The sequence below is a fragment of the Zophobas morio genome, unplaced genomic scaffold, assembly GCF_036711695.1.
Source record: "Zophobas morio isolate AGI-343-1 ecotype UQ-CSIRO unplaced genomic scaffold, CSIRO_AGI_Zmor_V1 ptg000014l, whole genome shotgun sequence".
NCBI lineage: Eukaryota > Metazoa > Arthropoda > Insecta > Coleoptera > Tenebrionidae > Zophobas > Zophobas morio.
Genome location: NW_026972119.1, coordinates 22,453,338 through 22,473,239, shown reverse-complemented (window position 1 = coordinate 22,473,239; position 19,902 = coordinate 22,453,338). Strand labels below are relative to the sequence as shown.

The window sequence follows — 19,902 nt, the reverse complement described above, 5'->3', positions numbered from 1 at the left end:
AATGTACTTGTTAATAGTTTATAAATATGACGAAATATGTTCACATCTGGAGTTCCTTCTGACATTTGTAGCTTTTAGATTAGCATTTCTTTTCTTATGGAAACCATGTGCATTTAGGTTAAGTTTCAAATATTTTGTTGTATAAACTATGTCGGACGAAATTAAAGTACTAATAAATTAATCAAATTTCACATTAAAAAAATACATTTACACAAAAACTCCGCACAAAATGTGGTCAAGAAATTGGAGTTTGACGAGGTCTCATAAACAAGAACGAAACGATTCAGTCGGAACTAAATCACCTCATATGAGACATTTCTCTGTTAAAAAAACCATCTCGACTGAAACAAAAAAAAATGGTATCAGGGGGATTTGCCAATACTGATCACGGAATAATGGCTTAAAGGCATGTTTTAGAGTTGATGGCTTCGTCGTCTTGTGTTGTAATAGAAAACATAATTGACAAAATTGACGTTTTATCCATTCGGGGTTTGAGGGGATTGTTCCTTCAGAATGAAAATTCAAAAATTTTAAATTAAATCTGTTTTAATGAAACAGGAACCGCAAAAAAGAACAAAATATTCCACCAAAAAATTAATTGTCACTAATTATGACATTTGAATTTTTGTTGGCATTACTGTGAGCATGACCGTGCCTACTTGGATGTTAGAATCGTGTAATGAGAGCTCTTTGTAAAGGTGTCAATATTACCAGCATAATTAATACCACCAGAAATAAAGTTTTAGCGACAACTATACTTAAAGTTTGTTTGCTAAAGTTGTGAATTGTCGGTGTCAAACTTTTCAGAAATTTTCTGGGCTGTACTAACTTCCAGGTAATAAATCTAGTTACTTTGATAAAAATACTTTTCAGGTTATTTTTATAATTGGCATTTTTTAAATTTCTTCAAAAACTGTGTTTACAACCTGGACGTTAAATAAAATTTTGCTGCCCAATGAATTTTTCACCATTTTGACAATTCACAACCTTAATGACCAAACTTTGGGTATTTTGTTGCGGTAAGGTTTTAGTAACTGTATCCGGCATACTAGATTAGTTTTTTAATGCAGTAATTATATACCGTTCAAATGAAATTTATCATATTAGGTTAAGTTATTTTTAATGTAAGGTTAGAAAATCCGACAAAAACTGTTGCCAGTAATTTCACACTTTGTATTTTCCATTCCAATAAGTACGATTCAAAGCACTGAACTAAAGAATTATTATTTCAGAATTTAATAAACATAGTCAATCTATTGTGGAAAAATAAGGATTTTGCAATTAAGCTCCGCCTTCCGACTCACGACAAATAAAAAAAGTCATCACAATTGAGAAAGGGTGGGTGGGTGGGGCTTATATTTTGTCCATTTTTTTCTTAATATTCGTAGTCTTCTTTTCACAACGAGCATTGAAGTAAGTAATTATTATTGCAGTATTAAATAAACATAGTCAGTATAGTCAAATTTAAAATTCATATTTGCATAAGTAACAATTCAGTTTTTACTTTAATAATCCTATCAACATTTGTTATTATACTTACTGTAAAATTATTCTTAGCAGTTAACATAAAATAATGCAAAGGAGTAAATTACCCAGTAATGTCTTCATCCTAATTCTAGTTGATTGTACTCAAAATTTGGAATACATGGATCAAGAGAAAAGGCAAACGCTATGTTTTTACAGCACTTACCTAATTAAAGACTAAATGACGAATTCTGTATACTTACATGTTAAATTTTTTATTTTTTTTGTAGAAACAAAGGCGAAATCTAAGCCCGCCCACCCACCCTGTCTCAATTGTGATGATTTCTTTATTCATCGTGAGTCAAGAGGGCGGAGCTTAACTGCAAAACCCTTCTTTCTCCAGAAGAAATTACCATTAAGACATATTTTTGAGTATCGTGTTGTTCAAAGTAATTAAGTAAATATATTAAGTAACAATTAAAATCAGATTGTGATCGAGACGAATGGGTAGAGCTTATGTTTTGGCTTTTCAAGAATATGTTTCACATAGCAAACTCTTGTAGAAAAATAAGGATTTTGCAGTTAAACTCCGCCCTATGGCTTACGACGAGTAAAAAAAAATCGTCACGACTGAGACAGGGTGGGTGGGCGGGGCTTATATTTTGAATTTTTTTTAATTATTATACATAGACATATTTTCACAACCAGAAACATAAATATTTAAAATAGTCAATTTTTGTAGCGAAATATAAATTTTGCAGTTACGCTCCGCCCCTCCGTTTGACAACGAATCAAAACTTTATCACTATTGAGGTCGGAGCAAGGGTGGGTGGGCTTAATCTCGTGATGAATTTTTCATTCGTTACCAAACCGAGGGGCGAAACATAACTGCAAAATCCCTATAAAAATGTACAATTTTAAATATGTTTTAAGTTTTTGTTCTGGAAAGATGGCTACGTATGTTAAGAAAAAAAAAGCCAAAATATAGGCCCCGCCCACCCACCCTGTCTCAATTGTGATGATTTCTTTATTCATCGTGAGTCAAGAGGGCGGAGCTTAACTGCAAAACCCTTATTTCTCCAGAAGAAATTACCATTAAGATCTATTTTTGAGTATCGTGTGATTCAAAGTAATTAACTAAGTATATTAAGTAACAATTAAAATCAGATTGAGATCTAGACGAATGGGTAGAGTTTATGTTTTGGCTTTTCAAGAATGTTTCACATAGCAATCTCTTGTAGAAAAATAAGGATTTTGCAGTTAAGCTCCGCCCTATGGCTTACGACGAGTAAAAAAAATCGTCACGACTGAGACAGGGTGGGTGGGCGGGGCTTATATTTTGTCTTTTTTTAATTCATATACATAGTCATATTTTCACAACAAGAAACATAAATATTTAAAATGGTCAATTTTTGTAGCGAAATATAGATTTTGCAGTTATGCTCCGCCCCTCGGTCTGACAACGAATGAAAACTTCATCACTATTGAGGTAGGGACAAGTATGGGTGGGCTTAATTTCGTGATGAATTTTTCATTCGTTACCAAACCTAGGGGCGAAACGTAACTACAAGATCCCTATAAAAATGTACAATTTTTAACATGTTTTAAGTTTTTGTTCTGGAAAGATGACTACGTCTGTTAAGAAAAAAAAAGCCAAAATATAGGCCCCGCCCACCCACACTGTCTCAATTGTGGTGATTTCTTTATTCATCGTGAGTCAAGAGGGCGGAGCTTAACTGCAAAACCGTTATTTCTCCAGAAAAAATTACCATTAAGATCTATTTTTGAGTATCGTGTTCAAAGTATTTAACTAAGTACATTAAGGAACAATTAAAATCAGATTGAGATCGAGACGAATGGGTAGAGCTTATGTTTTGGCTTTTCAAGAATATGTTTCACATAGCAATCTCTTGTAGAAAAATAAGGATTTTGCAGTTAAGCTCCGCCCCACAGCTTACAACGAGTAAAAAAAATCGTCACGACTGAGACAGGGTGGGTGGGCGGGGCTAACATTTTGCCTTTTTTTAATTAATATATTTTCACAACAAGAAACATAAATATTTAAAATGGTCAATTTTTGTAGCGAAATATAGATTTTGTAGTTATGCTCCGCCCCTCGGTCTGACAACGAATGAAAACTTTATCCCTATTGAGGTCGGGGCCAGCGTAGGTGGCCTTAATCTCGTGATTAATTTTTCATTCGTTACCAAACCGAGGGGCGAAACATAACTGCAAAATCCCTATAAAAATGTACAATTTTAAACATGTTTTAAGTTTTTGTTCTGGAAAGATGACTACGTCTGTTAAGACAAAAAATGGCAATACATAAGTCCCGCCCACCCACCCTGTCTCAATTGTGATGATTTCTTTATTCATCGTGAGTCAAGAGGGCGGAGCTTAACTGCAAAACCCCTATTTCTCCAGAAGAAATTACCATTAAGATCTATTTTTGAGTATCGTGTTGTTCAAAGTAATTAACTAAGTATATTAAGGAACAATTAAAATCAGATTGAGATCTAGACGAATGGGTAGAGCTTATGTTTTTTGTCTTTCCAAGAATATGTTTCACATAGCAATCTCTTGTAGAAAAATAAGGATTTTGCAGTTAAGCTCCGCCCTATGGCTTACGACGAGTAAAAAAAATCGTCACGACTGAGACAGGGTGGGTGGGCGGGGCTTATATTTTGCCTTTTTTTTAATTAATATACGTAGTCATATTTTCACAACAAGAAACATAAATATTTAAAATGGTCAATTTTTGTAGCGAAATATAAATTTTGCAGTTATGCTCCACCCCTCGGTCTGACAACGAATGAAAACTTCATCAGTATTGAGGTCCGGGCAAGTGTGGGTGGGCTTGATCTCGTAATGAATTTTTCATTCGTTATCAAACCGAGGAGCGAAACATTACTGCAAAATCCCTGTAAAAATGTACAATTTTATACATGTTTTCTGTATTTGTTTTGGAAAGATGGCTACGTATGTTAAGAAAAAAAAATGACAAAATATAAGCCCCGCCCACCCACCCTGTCTCAATTGTGATGATTTTTTTATTCATCGCGAGTCAAGAGGGCGGAGCTTAACTGCAAAACCCTTATTTCTCCAGAAGAAATTACCATTAAGATCTATTTTTGAGTATCGTTTTGTTCAAAGTAATGAACTATGTATATTAAGTAACAATTAAAATCAGAATGAGATCGATACGAATGGGTAGAGCTTATGTTTTGGCTTTTCAAGAATATGTTTCACATAGCAATCTCTAGTCGAAAAATAAGGATTTTGCAGTTAAGCTCCGCCCTATGGCTTACGACGAGTAAAAAAAATCGTCACGATGGAGACAGGGTGGGTGGGCGGGGCTTATATTTTGTCCTTTTTTAAATTAATATATGTAGTCATATTTTCACAACAAGAAACATAAATATGGTCAATTTTTGTGGCGAAATATAGCTTTTGCAGTTATGCTCCACTCCTCGGTCTGACAACGAATGAAAACTTTATCTCTATTGAGGTCGGGGCCAGCGTAGGTGGGCTTAATCTCGTGATGAATTTTTCATTCGTTGCCAAACCAAAGGGAGAAACGTAACTGCAAAATCCCTACAAAAATGTACCATTTTAAAAATGTTTTAAGTTTTTGTTGTGGAAAGATGACTACGTATATTAAGAAAGAAATAAAAAAATATAAGCCCCGCCCACCCACCCTGTCTCAATTGTAATTATTTTTTTTTATTCATTGTGAGCCAAGAGGGCAGAGCTTAATTGCATATAAGATATATTTTTGAGTATCGTGTTGTGCAAAGAATACTAAGTATATTAAGAAAAAATTAAAGCCAGATCCTATTTTTTGACTTTCTTTTGTAGTTAAAACATACATATAGTTTGCATTACTCAGGAACATGTTTCACATAGCAATTTCTCGTAGAAAATGAGGATTTTGCAATTAAGCCCCGCCCCACGGCTTACGAAGAGTAAAGAAAAATAATCACGATTGAGATCGGGTGGGTGGGCGGGGCTTATATTTTGCCTTTTTTTATTAATATACTTAGTCATTTTTTTACAAGAAGAAACTTAAAACATAATGATGAATTGTGATGATTTTTTTTATTCGTTATGAGCCAAGAGGGCGGAGCTTAATTGCAAAACCCTTATTTCTTCAGAAGAAATTTCCACGTAAGATATATTTTTGAGTATCGTGTTTTTCAAAGAATTCTAAGTATATTAGGTAAAGGCAGATGAGATCGAGACGAATGGGTAGGGCTTATGTTTTGGCTTTCTTTTGTACTTTTATATAGTTTGCTTTGAACAATACGACTACTCATGAACATGTTTCACATAGCAATTTCTGGTAGAAAAATAAGGATTTTGCAATTAAGCTCCGCCCCACGGCGTACGACGAGCAAAAAAAATCATCACGACTGAGGTCGAGTGGGTGGGCGGGGCTTATATTTTTGGCTTTTTTAATTAATATAGATACGTAGTCATCTTTTCACAACAAGAAACAAACATGTTTAAGATGGTAAATTGTTGCAGGGAAATATGAATTTTGCAGTTATGCTCCGCCTCTTGGTCTGACAACGAATGAAAACTTCATCACTATTGAGGTCTGGACAGATATGGGTCGGGCTTAATGTCATGATGAATTTTTCATTCGTTGCCATATCGAGGGGCGAAACGTAACTGCAAAATCCGTATTTTCCTAAAGAATTTACCATTTTAAACATGCTTTAAGTGTTTCTTGTGGAAAGATGACTACGTATATTAAAAAAAAGGGCATAATGTAAGCCCCGCCCACCCGCCCTGTCTCAATTGTAATGATTTTTTTTATTCGTCGTGCGCCAAGAGGGCGGAGCTTAATTGCAAAACCCTTGTTTCTCCAGAAGAAATATCCACGCAAGATATATTTTTGAATATAGTGTTGTTCAAAAAATGCTAAGTATATAAGGTAAAAATTAAAACCAGATTGAGATCGAGACGAATGGGTGGAGTTTATGTTTTAGCTTTCTTTTGTACTTAATACATATAGTTTGCTTTCAACAACACGATCATCCAAGAACATGTTTTCACATAGTAGAAAGATAAGGATTTTTCAGTTAAACCCCGCCCCTCGGCTTAAGACGAATAAAAAATCATCAGAATTGAGATCGGGCGGGTGGGCGGGGCTTATATTTTACCTTTTTTTTTATTAATACACCTAATCATATTTTCACAAGAAGAAACTTAAAACATGTTTAAAATGATAAAAACTTGATCACTATTGGGTCGGGCCACGGTTGTAGAATAGATAGGTTTGTACACTAATGGCTTGGGATGGCGACGCTTCTTTTCGATCCCTATATCCATGGAAAGGACACATACAGCTAGCGCCTCTACCTTGTCGAGCGGAAATCATTCTAGTTATTTTGGGGATTTTCGTTTACATTGCTTTATGAACAATACAAAATTTGTAAATGACATTTGATCGGAGTCGATAAGTAGGATTTCTTTTATTAATTACATCGGTTATAGACAGATGCCTATAGAGTTCTGTGTCCCTAAAACGTCAAAAACCAGGCGACGCGATCGACAATTGGCGTCGCTAACCAGGGATATGCAAATGTATGCTAGTGTATCAACCTATCTATTCTACAACCGTGGGTCGGGCTTAATATCGTGATAAATTCTTCATTTGTTGCCAAACCGAGGGGCCAAACGGAACTGCAAAATCCGCATTTCCCTACTAAAATTTACCATTTTAAACATGTTTTAAGTTTTTGTTGAAGATGACTACGTATATTAAAACAAGGTGCAAAATATATACCCCGCCCACCCACCCAGTCTCAATTGTGATGAATTTTTTTATTCATCGTGAGCCAAGAGGGTGGAGCTTAGCTTCAAAACCCTTATTTCTCCAGAAGAAATTACCATTAAGATATATTTTTCAGTATCGTGTTATTCTAAGAATACTAAGTATATTAAGTAAAAATTAAAGCCAGATGAGTTCGAAACAAATAGGTAGAGCTTATGTTTTGGCTTTCTCAAGAACATGTCTCACATAGCAATTTCTTGTAGAAAAATAAGGATTTGCAATTAAGCTCCGCCCCACGGCTTACAACTAGTAAAAAGAATTATCACGACTGAGATCGGGTGGGTGGGCGGGGCTTATATTTTACCATTTCTTTCTTATTATACGTTGTCACCTTTCCACAACAAAAACTTACAACATTTTTAAAATGGTACATTTTTGTAGGGAAATATTGATTTTGCAGTTATGCTCCGCCCCTTGGTCTGACAACTGGTCACTATTGAGGTCGCGACAGGTATGGGTCGGGCTTAATATCGTGATGAAGTTTTCATTCGTTGCCATACCGAGGGGCGGAGCTTAATTGCAAAATCCATACTTCCCTACAAAAATTTTAGACATTTTAAGTTTTTGTTGTGGAAAGATGGCTACGTATATTAATTAAAAAAAATCCAAAATATAAATAACGCCCACCCACCCTTGCCGAATAAATCCTACCCAAAATGTGCAAAATATGATGAGTTTTTACTTGTGATTCATCATTGCATTCATATTTTTTATTGATCAAATTAATAAAGGACGTACAGTAATGAGGAATTTGGTACTTTCATATTTTCTCGATATTTCATAACCTCTAGACAAGGCAGTAGCTAGTGGGAGCTCTAGACAAATTATAATTAACCAAATGTGAATTAGAATATCGAAAATCAAAATAAAATGTAGTGTTTTATTCAATAAGCGGAAGTCAAATCAATAAAAAAGTCTGGACCGTCGGCATAGACTATGTACTCCAAGTAGATAAAAAATAATCATTTGTCGCTTAAATGCATAGAACGTAAAATGATGGCGCTAATTGCCTTTAAATTCTTGCAAAAACACTCCCAAAAAGCGCCTCGTAATAAATTCGCGTCTCGCAAAAACCCCTGAAATCGAATCAAACCGAAATTTATTTTCAAACTAGATTTTCTCTCCTCCGTCCACCATCCATAAGAAAAGAAATGCTGTATTAGTGTATTCGTTGTCGTTTGGGTTTTTCAATTTCCATCCGTCTGTCGTTTCATGCATCATTTAGCTTCAGCTGCAGAAATCATAATCGAGCTTCAAGCTTGTTGTAAAATCAAGCAATCAAACTGCAGTGTAATTATTTTTCGAGTGGTCGAATATGTTTTTTGTGTTTAGACCGAGCAATGCGTCCGAAGGGGGGAGTAGTAACGTAGCCGAGAGCGGCAATGAGTGCCCGGACACGGTAACAGATTGAAGATGTTTTGACTGGCTTTTGCAGAGTGCGCGATTTCTGGACAGAACAAGGGCCGACGGACGTGTTGTTGAAGTTGAAGAAGAAGGAGATAACGTTGTACAGGGCCGCCGAGCAGTTGAACGTGACGCCGCAGACGTTGTCGAACTATTTGATAAGCATGTCGCAGATCGACAACAACGAAGCGAACGTCAGCAACCAGTCGAACGCGATCGAGTGCTACGAAGAGGCCGACTCGGACGAGGAGGGCGACACCGTTCTTCCGGACGTGCCCTCGTCGAACAACACGAGCCTCTTCAAGAATCTCCTCTCGAGCACCATCAACACATCCACGTCCAGCAACTCAGTATTGGCCAACTGTCCCGACATTACCATCATCAAGAAGGAGAAGCACGAGGGTAAAGTCAACAATAACTCCGATCATTCCGACAGTAATAGTGACCAAACTAAGTAATTGATGACGCTATGTAACATTTCCACTATTAGTATTTTATACAGACCAAAGTAATTTTGTACTGTTTTTCTCTTAGTTGAATTAGTTGTATTGTAAATGAATCTTGTGTTTGCTGAAAACGTAGTAGTGATATGGGAAATACCAAAATGATGTCTGTTACAAAGTAAAGTAAAATAAAATGATGTATATTTACATTTACCGCAATATATTGTATCGGCAAGGTAGATTGTTAGTCTTAGGAACATATCACGGAGTCCGATGGCGGACCGTCGGACCGTCTGTTGCACCGACTCTACGTTGCAATCCTATTTATAGTGCTTTAATCTGTAGGTTATTATCGGCAATGTATCTGCTCCACTCTCAGTATTTGTATTTTGTGTGCATTATTGTTTTGGTACACTTACGTGTAGGTATACCCCCTTAGATTAGTATTCATTATACTTTGGCATATTATTATTTATGTACCTATGTATTAACTGTTTGTAGTCTTGCATAGTTTAGAATTTGTCATATATTTATATTTAAACATGAAAAGTAAAGGTTCATGTTTTCCTATTAAGACATACCTATACTATTATAGTAATAATAACTATAATGAAAACATTATATAATATGAACTATATTTATACAATTATTTGTTGAGTGCCTAATCATAAGTTTAACATAGGACTATTATTTTTAATTTTTAATTAATTCAGTTTTATTCATTTTTTCATGATCTGTATTTCATTACATATCCCCTTGGTTTAAGGATCGGAAATAATTTCGTAGTAATCCATTACTTGGTACAATTTCTTATGTTTTATTGCCTTTTTGGGACGGTGAGAATTCTTTTCCGTGTACCTCGTAATCTTTATATGTTTTTATGTATTGTACATTTTATGTAGTTTTTTATTTATTAAACATTTTTTATATAATACATTCATTTTCTCTATCCGTACCCTAACATCAAGCAGTCAATACTTTATCAACGTCATCTTCTAAAACACAGTGGAGTGAGACTGAGGTAAGAACTTATAATCAATATCTATGCAGAGCGCCTGATTCAAATCTGATTTAATACAGAATTATCTCTGAAAAATCAATCATATCAGTGGAAAAGTTCCTCCAATCAGGTGATAGTTCCCGATCCACGACCGATCGAAGATAGTTTCCTGGTGACTTAAATTATTTAGAAAATGGATTTTAATACATAGTGATAAATTACTATTTCGGTTGGTAGCAATAAATTTTGCTTGAAATTGGTGACATTTAATTTACATCAAAATTTATTATTGATCGTTTTAAAATACCATAACCAAACATTCTTGAGCGCTTAAAAGTGACACAGCGCCAAACATTTGAATCAGATTTGGTAAACAGTAGCCAAAGAAAGTTTTCTGAGAATTATAATTAAGATGTCAAGACATAAATGTTATGTTTGACACCTTTGAACATAATTATTCATTTGTCCATGTTTAGAGACCTTTTGCACGAACAAGATGGCCGCCGATTCAGTGGTACCATTCCGTATTCAAATTTAAGTTGGCGACAATGAATCTTTGGTAGCTCCAAATTTAAAATTTAGGGAAAATCAAGTTTTCAAGTCGAACTTGTAAACTTGCTGTTGACGTTGAAATTCTCGCTGACGTTGCTTTTAGGGATGAAAATTGCCATTTATAAACTCCGTTGCCAAGTTGCCGTAGTAATTTTGATGTTCAATTACCATTTTAGACATGTTTTAAGTTTCTTGTTGTCGTAATAAGTCTACATACATTAAGAAAAAAACGGCAAAATGGAGACCCGCCCACCCACCCTATCTCGATTGTGATGATTTTTTTTATTCGTCGTTGGCCAAAAGGGCGGAGTTTATCTGCAAAATCCTTATTTCTCTACGAGAAATTAAAAACATTTTTTTGAGTATCCTGTTGTTCAAAGAATACTATGCCCCAATCTAAATAGTAGTGAAGTTTTCATTCGTTGGCAGACCAAGGGGAGGAGCCTAATTGCAAAATCCATATTTCCGCACAAAACTTTACCATTTTGAACGTGTTTTAAGTTTCTAAGAATAAAAAAATCATCACAATTGAGTTGGGTGGGTGGGCGGGGTTTAAATTTTGCCTTTGTTTCTTAATGTACATAGTATTCTTTGAACAACATGATACTCAAAAACATGTTTTTAGTTTCTTGTAAAGAAATAAGTATTTTGCAGTTAAGCTCCGCCCTCTTGGTTCTCGGCGAATAAAAAAATTCTTTACAATCGAGATAGGGTGGGTGGGCGGGCAGACATATTGTCTCTTTGTTTTAATATGTGTAGACTTCTTTTTACAACATGAAAGTTAAAATACCATCTTAACCATGTTTTAAGTTTCTTGTTGTGAAAAGATAGCTATGTATTAAGAAAAAAAAGACAAAATATAACCCCGCCCACCTACCCTATCTCAATTCTGATGATTTTTTTATTCGTAGTAAGCTGAGGGGCGGAGCTTAATTGTAAAATCCTTATTTTTCTACGAGAAATAATAATTTTTTTCTCTCGATCAGTAAATAATTATTGAACTCAGGTTTCTAGTTTTTCGGATTCTGATCAATTTTGTTAAAATGTCAAAAAATTTTCCTGTACGTTTTTTTTTTAACGTTAGAGAGAATTAGGGAGAAATTACCATATGTTCTTAAGTAAACGTGTTATACAGAGAAAACTAAATGTATTAACTGAAAAAGAAAACCAAAAGAGAAGCCCCACCCATCCATCTCGATTTCAATCGTGATGAATTTTTCATTTGTTGTCAGACCGAGGGGCGGAGCTTAATTGCAAAATCCGTATTTCCCTACAAAAATGTATCATGTGCCAAAAAGTAAGGCTCGCCCACTCTCTCTGTTACAACTTGTGCTAGAGCAACTCAACATAAACTTATTTTATGCAACCAAGAATACACTTGTACTTTCTATTTTTCAAAGAAACCTTTTACAAATGACAATTTGTCAAAGCATAAATAAATTATTTTAAAATAGTTACAGATCGACAGATTTTCAAAGGTTAGAAAAACGAATCTGAAAATTATTTCAAGTGTGACTGATTTACTGGTTGCATAACATTTTGTTGATATTAAAATATTAAAAATCATAATTTCATCATTTTTTTACTGTAAGAAATGATGTGCAAACGTCAACTTGATTTTTTTTTAATCATCACGACCAGATATATCGGTTCTTTTTTAACTTGCTTTTTTCCTCAAAAGTTTCATTACAAAATAAAAAATAAATAGTGGTTATGCAACCAACACTACACGAATTTCAAGTGATTTTATTAAAATGATATATAATAATCTCAAAATATAACTGATAATACCGTAGTATTAAATCTAACGGTTGACAGGGGGGAAAATAAAGATTGGTTAATTATAACTTGACGTTTCAAAACATTTTAAATCTCAATTGTTTCAAATCTGCCACTGTTAATATAGTTGACTTATTATCTATTTTTTTATACATTCATTAATATGCGCACTAAATTTTTGTTTAAAATTGAAAAAGGTTGGTGAGATTGCTTTACAGGGATTTATATATTTACCTTCTTGTCATTTTGACATTTCAAATTTTCAAAATCTGTGTCATTCAATTACCAAATTCGAAGTTCCGACTAAGGTGGTCGCCAATTCAGTAGTACCAAGTGAAAAAAGTTGATAATATTTGTGCGCACAATAAACAATAACAAATTTTGACGTAAATTAAATGTCATTGCCAATCATGTCAGTTCTGCCAACAGGAAGTAAAGTCTCATTTACACTTTGACTCTGGCACGATTGGCAGACTGAGTGCAAAATGTGTGGACTTGAATTCGACCCAGTGCGGGTGGGCGGGGCTAATACCTGCTGAAATAAGACTGATTGTGACCAATGACATAACCTCTAAGGAAAAAGAGGGCGGCCGGGGGGGGTAGAACTTGCTGATGGCTATATTTTTGGAAGCAGCACGTCAAGATCTATAACTTTGAATTTTTTAAGAATTTTTAGACGACTTTTTCAAAAATGAAATTTTCCATTATGTATATCTCTTTATGTAAATTTCGACCCTTTTTGAACGATTTTCGAAATTTAACTAAATACATTTTCTTGTAGATGTCTTCGATAACTCCAACCGTTTTTCCAGAAGCATCTATTGAAATATCGCAATTTTCAAAAATTTTAAAAAAATCCAATTTCACACCGAATATTCCGAAAATATTACAACGTTACCATAAACACACTACATTTTTGGAATCAGGACATCAAGATCTAAAACTCTGAATTTTTGAGAATTTTTAGACGACTAACCTAAATACCGCCCACCAACCCCGCCATTTTATCTGGTTTGAATAAAAACTGTATCTTATATTGAACAGAAATAAAATCGTTAGACCTTGCTAAGATAAAACTGATTGTGACCAATGACACAACTTCGTAAGGAAATAGAAGGTGGGTGGGCGGGGCTAGTATTTGTAGAGATAAGACTAATTTTGGTAGATGCTTGAACAATATTAGGAGTAGTCAGTGGAAAAATCAAACTTAGCCCCGCCCACCCACCCGTCTAATAGCAAATAGTATGCCATAGAGATTAGTACCTTTTTATTATTTTTTTTTAACAGCCTACGTTCTATTAGTTCCCGTTCCCACTCTACAAAGGAACATATAATTAATCCCGCCCACCAACCCTTCCTCTAGTTCAGTTTATCTAGTCATAATGAAAGGTGGTCTTATAGTAAACAGAACTAAAATCGTTTGAATGAGAACAAGGCGGGTGGGCGGGGCTAGAACTTGCTAGTGTAAGACTAAATACTCTGTATTTTTGGAATCAGGACGTCAAGATCTATAACCTTGAATTTTTTAAGAATTTTTAGACGACTTTTTCAAAAATGAAAATTTCCACAATGTATACCTCCTTTATACAAATTTCGACCCATTTTCGACGATTTTCGAAATTTAACTAGATACATCTTCTTGTAGATTTCTTCGATAACTCCAACCGTTTTTCCAGAATCATCTATTGAAATATCGCAAGTTTTAAAAATTAAAAAAAAATCCAATTTCACACCGAATATTCCGAAAATATTATAACGTTACCATAAACACACTGCATTTTTAGAATCAGGACATCAAGATCTAAAACTCTGGATTTTTGAGAATTTTTAGACGACTAACCTAAATACTCCCCACCAACCCCGCCATTTTATCTGGTTTGAATAAAAACTGTATCTTATATTGAACAGAAATAAAATCGTTAGACCTTGCTAAGATAAAACTGATTGTGACCAATGACATAACCTCGTAAGGAAATAGAGGGCGGGTGGGCGGGGCTAGTATTTGTTGAGATAAGACTAATTTTGGTAGATGATTGAACAATATTAGGAGTAGTCAGTGGAAAAATCAAACTTAACCCCGCCCGCCCACCCGTTTTTTAAATTTTTTCTTCTGAAATAAAAAATGAATGTAATAGCAAATAATATGCCATAGAAATTACGATTAGCACCTTTTTTATTATTTTTTTTTTAACAGCCTACGTTCTATTAGTTCCCGTTCCCACTCTACAGACGAACATATAATTAATATCGCCCACCGTCCCTTCCTCTATTCCAGTTTATCTAGTCTGAATGAAAGGTGGTCTTATAGTAAACAGAACTAAAATCGTTTGAATGAGAACAAGGCGGGTGGGCGGGGCTAAAACTTGCTAGTGTAAGACTAAACACTCTGTATTTTTGGAATCAGGACGTCAAGATCTATAACCTTGAATTTTTTAAGAATTTTTAGACGACTTTTTCAAAAATGAAAATTTCCACAATGTATACCTCCTTTATACAAATTTCGACCCATTTTCGACGATTTTCGAAATTTAACTAAATACATCTTCTTGTAGATTTCTTCGATAACGCCAACCGTTTTTCCAGAATCATCCATTGAAATATCGCAATTTTCAAAAATTTTTTAAAAATCCAATTTTACACCGAATATTCCGAAAATATTACAACGTTACCATAAACACACTACATTTTTGGAATCAGGACATCAAGATCTAAAACTCTGAATTTTTGAGAATTTTTAGACGACTAACCTAAATACCGCCCACCAACCCCGCCATTTTATCTGGTTTGAATAAAAACTGTATCTTATATTGAACAGAAATAAAGTCGTTAGACCTTCCTAAGATAAAACTGATTGTGACCAATGACACAACTTCGTAAGGAAATAGAGGGTGGGTGGGCGGGGCTAGTATTTGTTGAGATAAGACTAATTTTGGTAGATGATTGAACAATATTAGGAGTAGTCAGTGGAAAAAACAAACTTAGCCCAGCCCGCCCACCCGTTTTTTAAATTTTTTCTTCTGAAATAAAAAATGAATCTAATAGCAAATAGTATGCCATAGAAATTACGATTAGCACCTTTTTTATTTTTTTTTTTACACCCTACGTTCAATTAGTTCCCGTTCCCACTCTACAAAGGAACATATAATTAATCCCGCCCACCCCCCCTTCCTCTATTTCAGTTTATCTAGTCTTAATGAAAGGTGGTTTTATAGTAAACAGAACTAAAATCGTTTGAATGAGAACAAGGCGGGTGGGCGGGGCTAGAACTTGCTAGTGTAAGACTAAACACTCTGTATTTTTGGAATCAGGACGTCAAGATCTATAACCTTGAATTTTTTAAGAATTTTTAGACGACTTTTTCAAAAATGAAAATTTCCACAATGTATACCTCCTTTATACAAATTTCGACCCATTTTCGACGATTTTCAAAATTTAACTAAACACATTTTACGCATTTATTGCTCTGTTACGATAAACACGTTACATTTCTGGAATCAGCACGTTTTCAAAAATAAAATTTTCGGCTATGTATACCCTAACGTAAATACCGCCCACCAACCCCGTCTGCATTTCAGTGATTCACTTTATGTGGTTTGAATAAAAACTGTATTTTATACAGAACAGAAATAAAATCATTAGAACCTGCTAAGATAAGACTGATTGTGGCCAATCACATAACCTCTAAGGAAATAGAGGGCGGCTGGGCGGGGCTAGTATTTCTTGATTTCAGACTAATTTTAGTAAATGACTGAACAATATTAGTAGTAGTCATTGGAATGACGAGGGGGTGGGTGGGTGGGGCTTTTGCTTTTTTATAAAAGATTGGAAAAATCAAACTTAGCCCCGCCCGACCACCCGTTGTTTAATTTTTTTTTCTTCTGAAATAAGAAATAAATCTTATAACAAATAGTGTACCAAAAAAATTACGACTAGCACCTTTTGTTTATCTTTTTCAACAGCCTACGTTCTATTAGTTCCCGTTCCCAGTCTACAAAAGAACATATAATTAATCCCGCCCACCCTGCCCCCTTCCTCCATTTCAGATTATTTAGTCTATCAACAATTGTTGAAACACGGTCAAAAATGTATACGAAGGTAAAAATTTAAATCTTTGGAAACATGGCTAATTCTCAAAACTGCCAAAATCAGTGTTATCTTAGCAACTACTAGCCCCGCCCACCCGCCCTCTATTTTCTTGGAAAGTATGTTATTTGCCAAAATCAGTGTTATCTTAGCAAGTACTAGCCCCGCCCACCCGCCCTCTATTTTCTTGGAAAGTATGTTATTTGCCAAAATCAGTGTTATCTTAGCAAGTACTAGCCCCGCCCACCCACCCTCTATTTTATTGGAACGTATGTGATTTGCCAAAATCAGTTTTATCTTAGTAAGTACTAGCCCCCCCCCCCCTCTTCTCATTCTAACGACTAATGCTACTTCCGTTAAGTATAAGATTATTCATTTCATTCAGATCGGATAAAATCAATCACTGAAAAGGAGACAGGGTGGGTGGGCGGGGCTAGTCCTTCTGTGGAATGGGAGTAAAAAGTAATAATACAATCTAGGATGTGAAAAAAGGAAAAAAAAACGCCAATCGCAACTTTTTTTTGTTATACGAAGTATTTGCTCTAAAATTTATTTCTTTTTCTTCGAAATTAATACCAATGAAAAATTCTTATGAAAGACAATCTAATCCGAAAAAATACAGTTTTTTAATTAACTAAAAATCAGAAAAGCAGGCAATTTTTTTTATAGGGTATATAAATTGCCAAAATCAGCCTTATTTTAGCAAGTACTAGCAAGGTAGTCTTATAGTAAACAACTACTTGCTAATAAGATAATAAAAATAAGACTAATTTTGATAAATAATATACCTTCTAAGAAAAAACAGGGTGGGTGGGCGGGGCTAGAATTTACTAGTGTAAGACTAAATACAACTGAAGCAGTATTTGTTGATGATTACGCTGGATTGGACTTTAACTTTAAACAGACTTCAAGAACTAAAATCAATAAGGGTTCCTATCAATCTGCTATTTTCTTTAAAAAATATTCTTTAGAAAATAAACCACAAGAACCCCAAATTTTTGGCACTAGAGGCCTCCAAGGCAATTTCAGATTACTTCTAAGACAAAATTCAAATGTTTCTTAAAAAAAAAAGATACTAGAGCCTCCCAAGAGTCTTTTAAAGTCTGTGAAAAATAAAACACCAGAGGTTCTTTCACATTCTTCCTATCAGAGGCCAAAAAATCAAAATACCAGGGGTCTTTAAAATTTTCTCAAATTCGTGAAACACATCATCATTCTTGAAAAGATTATTAGTTTAAAGTTTAGACATAATTTCCCTTATCCCTGAAGTACAAGCAATTAAACAAGCCCAACTATATTGTAAGATAAATTTTACAAATTTTGACAACCCTTATAGATTTATATAAAATTAAGGGTGGGTTATTAAAGTACCTGCTGATAAAGGAGCATCATGACATGCTTAAAATCACCTAACACTCGACAATACAGAGACGAAATCGGGGACCTACTTTTTCATCTTCTAGGGGCTACGAAACGTCAAGTAAAACATGAAATTAGTTAAAAAAAGTAAACTTTAATTTATAACAATTTCAAAAATCTCTCAGTTTTTCCTGAATCCAGGTGACCAAATTCGCCACATTGGTGTATAAACTTGGCACGTCCTTCTGCCCACATCGCAACCCCCAAGCCACTATTCCCGCTTGAACATAGCGGCCATTTTCTTCACACATTAAAGGACTCCCACCATCATTCTTGCACGTATCTACACCATCTTCACCTCCGGCACAAATATACGACGGATGTACCTGGAAATTCGGCCCTAAAGAGGTATTCCTGAGAAGATTCTGGCACTCTTGGGAGTCAGTGATGGGCAAATTAACTTTCCTTAATTTTCGAGCTCCAATAAAAAAATAATAGAACACACAAATTTCTGACAAACCTAATAAATACTTACTACCAGAGCCCGTAGTCCCACTCCAACCAATCGCAGTACATCTCCTACCACTGAAATTTTGCTCAGGATTTGGCAGACAAACAATCCTTGCGTTCGAAACAGGAGTTTTCAGAACTAGCAACGCAATATCGTTAACCCCTTCAGACGGGTACAACTCCTGTTTAATTATTTCTTTGAGTGGTAGGACGATCAAACTGTCCAGTAAAACTTCTTTTCCAACTACCACTCTATACTCGTCTGCAGTATCTCTTCAAAAAAACTCATCAAGCTGACGACGAAGGAAAGAAAGGTAAGCTTACGAATGAACGCACTGTTGTTCGGTCATCACAACCCTGGGGTGAATTAAAGAACCCCCACATATAAATCTATAATCATTAGCTCTTCGTTTACGAAACACTGCAACCACCCAAGGAAACTTTTCTATGAGTCTACTGCTCGCAGCGTACCCGGATTGGCCACAGTTGGAGTTGGTAAATGAAGTTGGTTGCCGGGTCGGCGGAAGTACCACCGGGGTGTGTGTCACCTGTGATAAAGGTCGAGGTCGTGATGTAGACGACTCGAAATTTATTTGGGTTTCGTTTTTGTTCTTGCAACAGTAGTAGAACTCGTTGGAACATTTTAAACGGGGAGTATATCGCAGACTTGTGTGGAGTCTGCGAACACAACAAAGAAGACGATTGCCACTACAAACCGGCACGTGACCACTAGTGTCACTGTACTTACCTAGCGTGGGTAGCTTGAAGTTGGTCTTCTGGAATAATAAAATTGTCTTCATCGCACTGGTAAAAGATGACACAGCGGCAAATGTTGAAAATTTGGGTGATCGAATCGTCCAAATTGTCTGGTGGTAAGGTCACGGAGTCGCGATTTCTACTCGGACCCAGCGAAATTTGCGCGTTTGCGAGGGATATCAAAAGAATTAAAAATAAATGCGTCCACATGGTATTTACATTCACGTACATAATTCACACCACTAAGTATTGCCGAACTGTGGTATTTTTAACGAAAGATTGTCATTATCTTGAGGTTAAAGGATCACTGCGTGTTTGTAGAGAACTGGTTGTTGGAAAAACCAGACTGTGTGCTAAGTTAGAAAAGGAGAGTTCGCAGGTCAGCCGGTTTGGAAATCACAGAGTGACGAGGTAAATAAATGTGTCCATAATTAGTGGTTTTGTGATTATGTGTAGTAAATACACATCGGAAATGGTCGAGCAAATCGCTTACTTTTTGCGCGTACTGTACTCTGAAATAAATGTTTTAATAGTGATGTGGTTAAACGTTGGTTTTAGTTGATGACAATAAATACTGTGATAACCTGAACAACCCGCTTTAAATTGATATGCGAAAAAAATTGAAAGCCCGCGAAAAATAAAAAAAAATTGGCCTCGATATGGAGGACACAAAATTATGTATTCCTCCACTGACAAAAAAAAAGTTGCGA

At 35.2% G+C, this 19,902-nt stretch overlaps 2 protein-coding genes across 2 annotated transcripts in view; one reads left to right on the top strand and one right to left on the bottom strand.

Moving 5' to 3' along the window:
- LOC135128655 (uncharacterized) overlaps positions 1–10,093 on the top strand; it is a 53,823-nt gene extending 43,730 nt beyond the window's left edge. The window contains exon 5 of the mRNA XM_064055628.1: positions 8,742–10,093. Coding sequence (XP_063911698.1) covers positions 8,742–9,168 — 427 coding nt within the window. The 3' untranslated portion in view covers positions 9,169–10,093. The remainder of the gene's footprint in view (positions 1–8,741) is intronic.
- Positions 10,094–18,060: 7,967 nt separating this feature from the next.
- LOC135128649 (phenoloxidase-activating factor 2-like) lies at positions 18,061–19,551 on the bottom strand. Its single transcript, XM_064055614.1, has 4 exons — positions 19,185–19,551; positions 18,761–19,114; positions 18,462–18,709; positions 18,061–18,404 (listed from the first exon to the last, which is right to left on the bottom strand). The coding sequence occupies exons 1-4, from the start codon at positions 19,421–19,423 to the stop codon at positions 18,097–18,099; spliced, it is 1,149 nt and encodes a 382-aa protein (XP_063911684.1). The 5' UTR covers positions 19,424–19,551; the 3' UTR covers positions 18,061–18,096.
- Between the last annotated feature and the right edge of the window lie 351 nt (positions 19,552–19,902).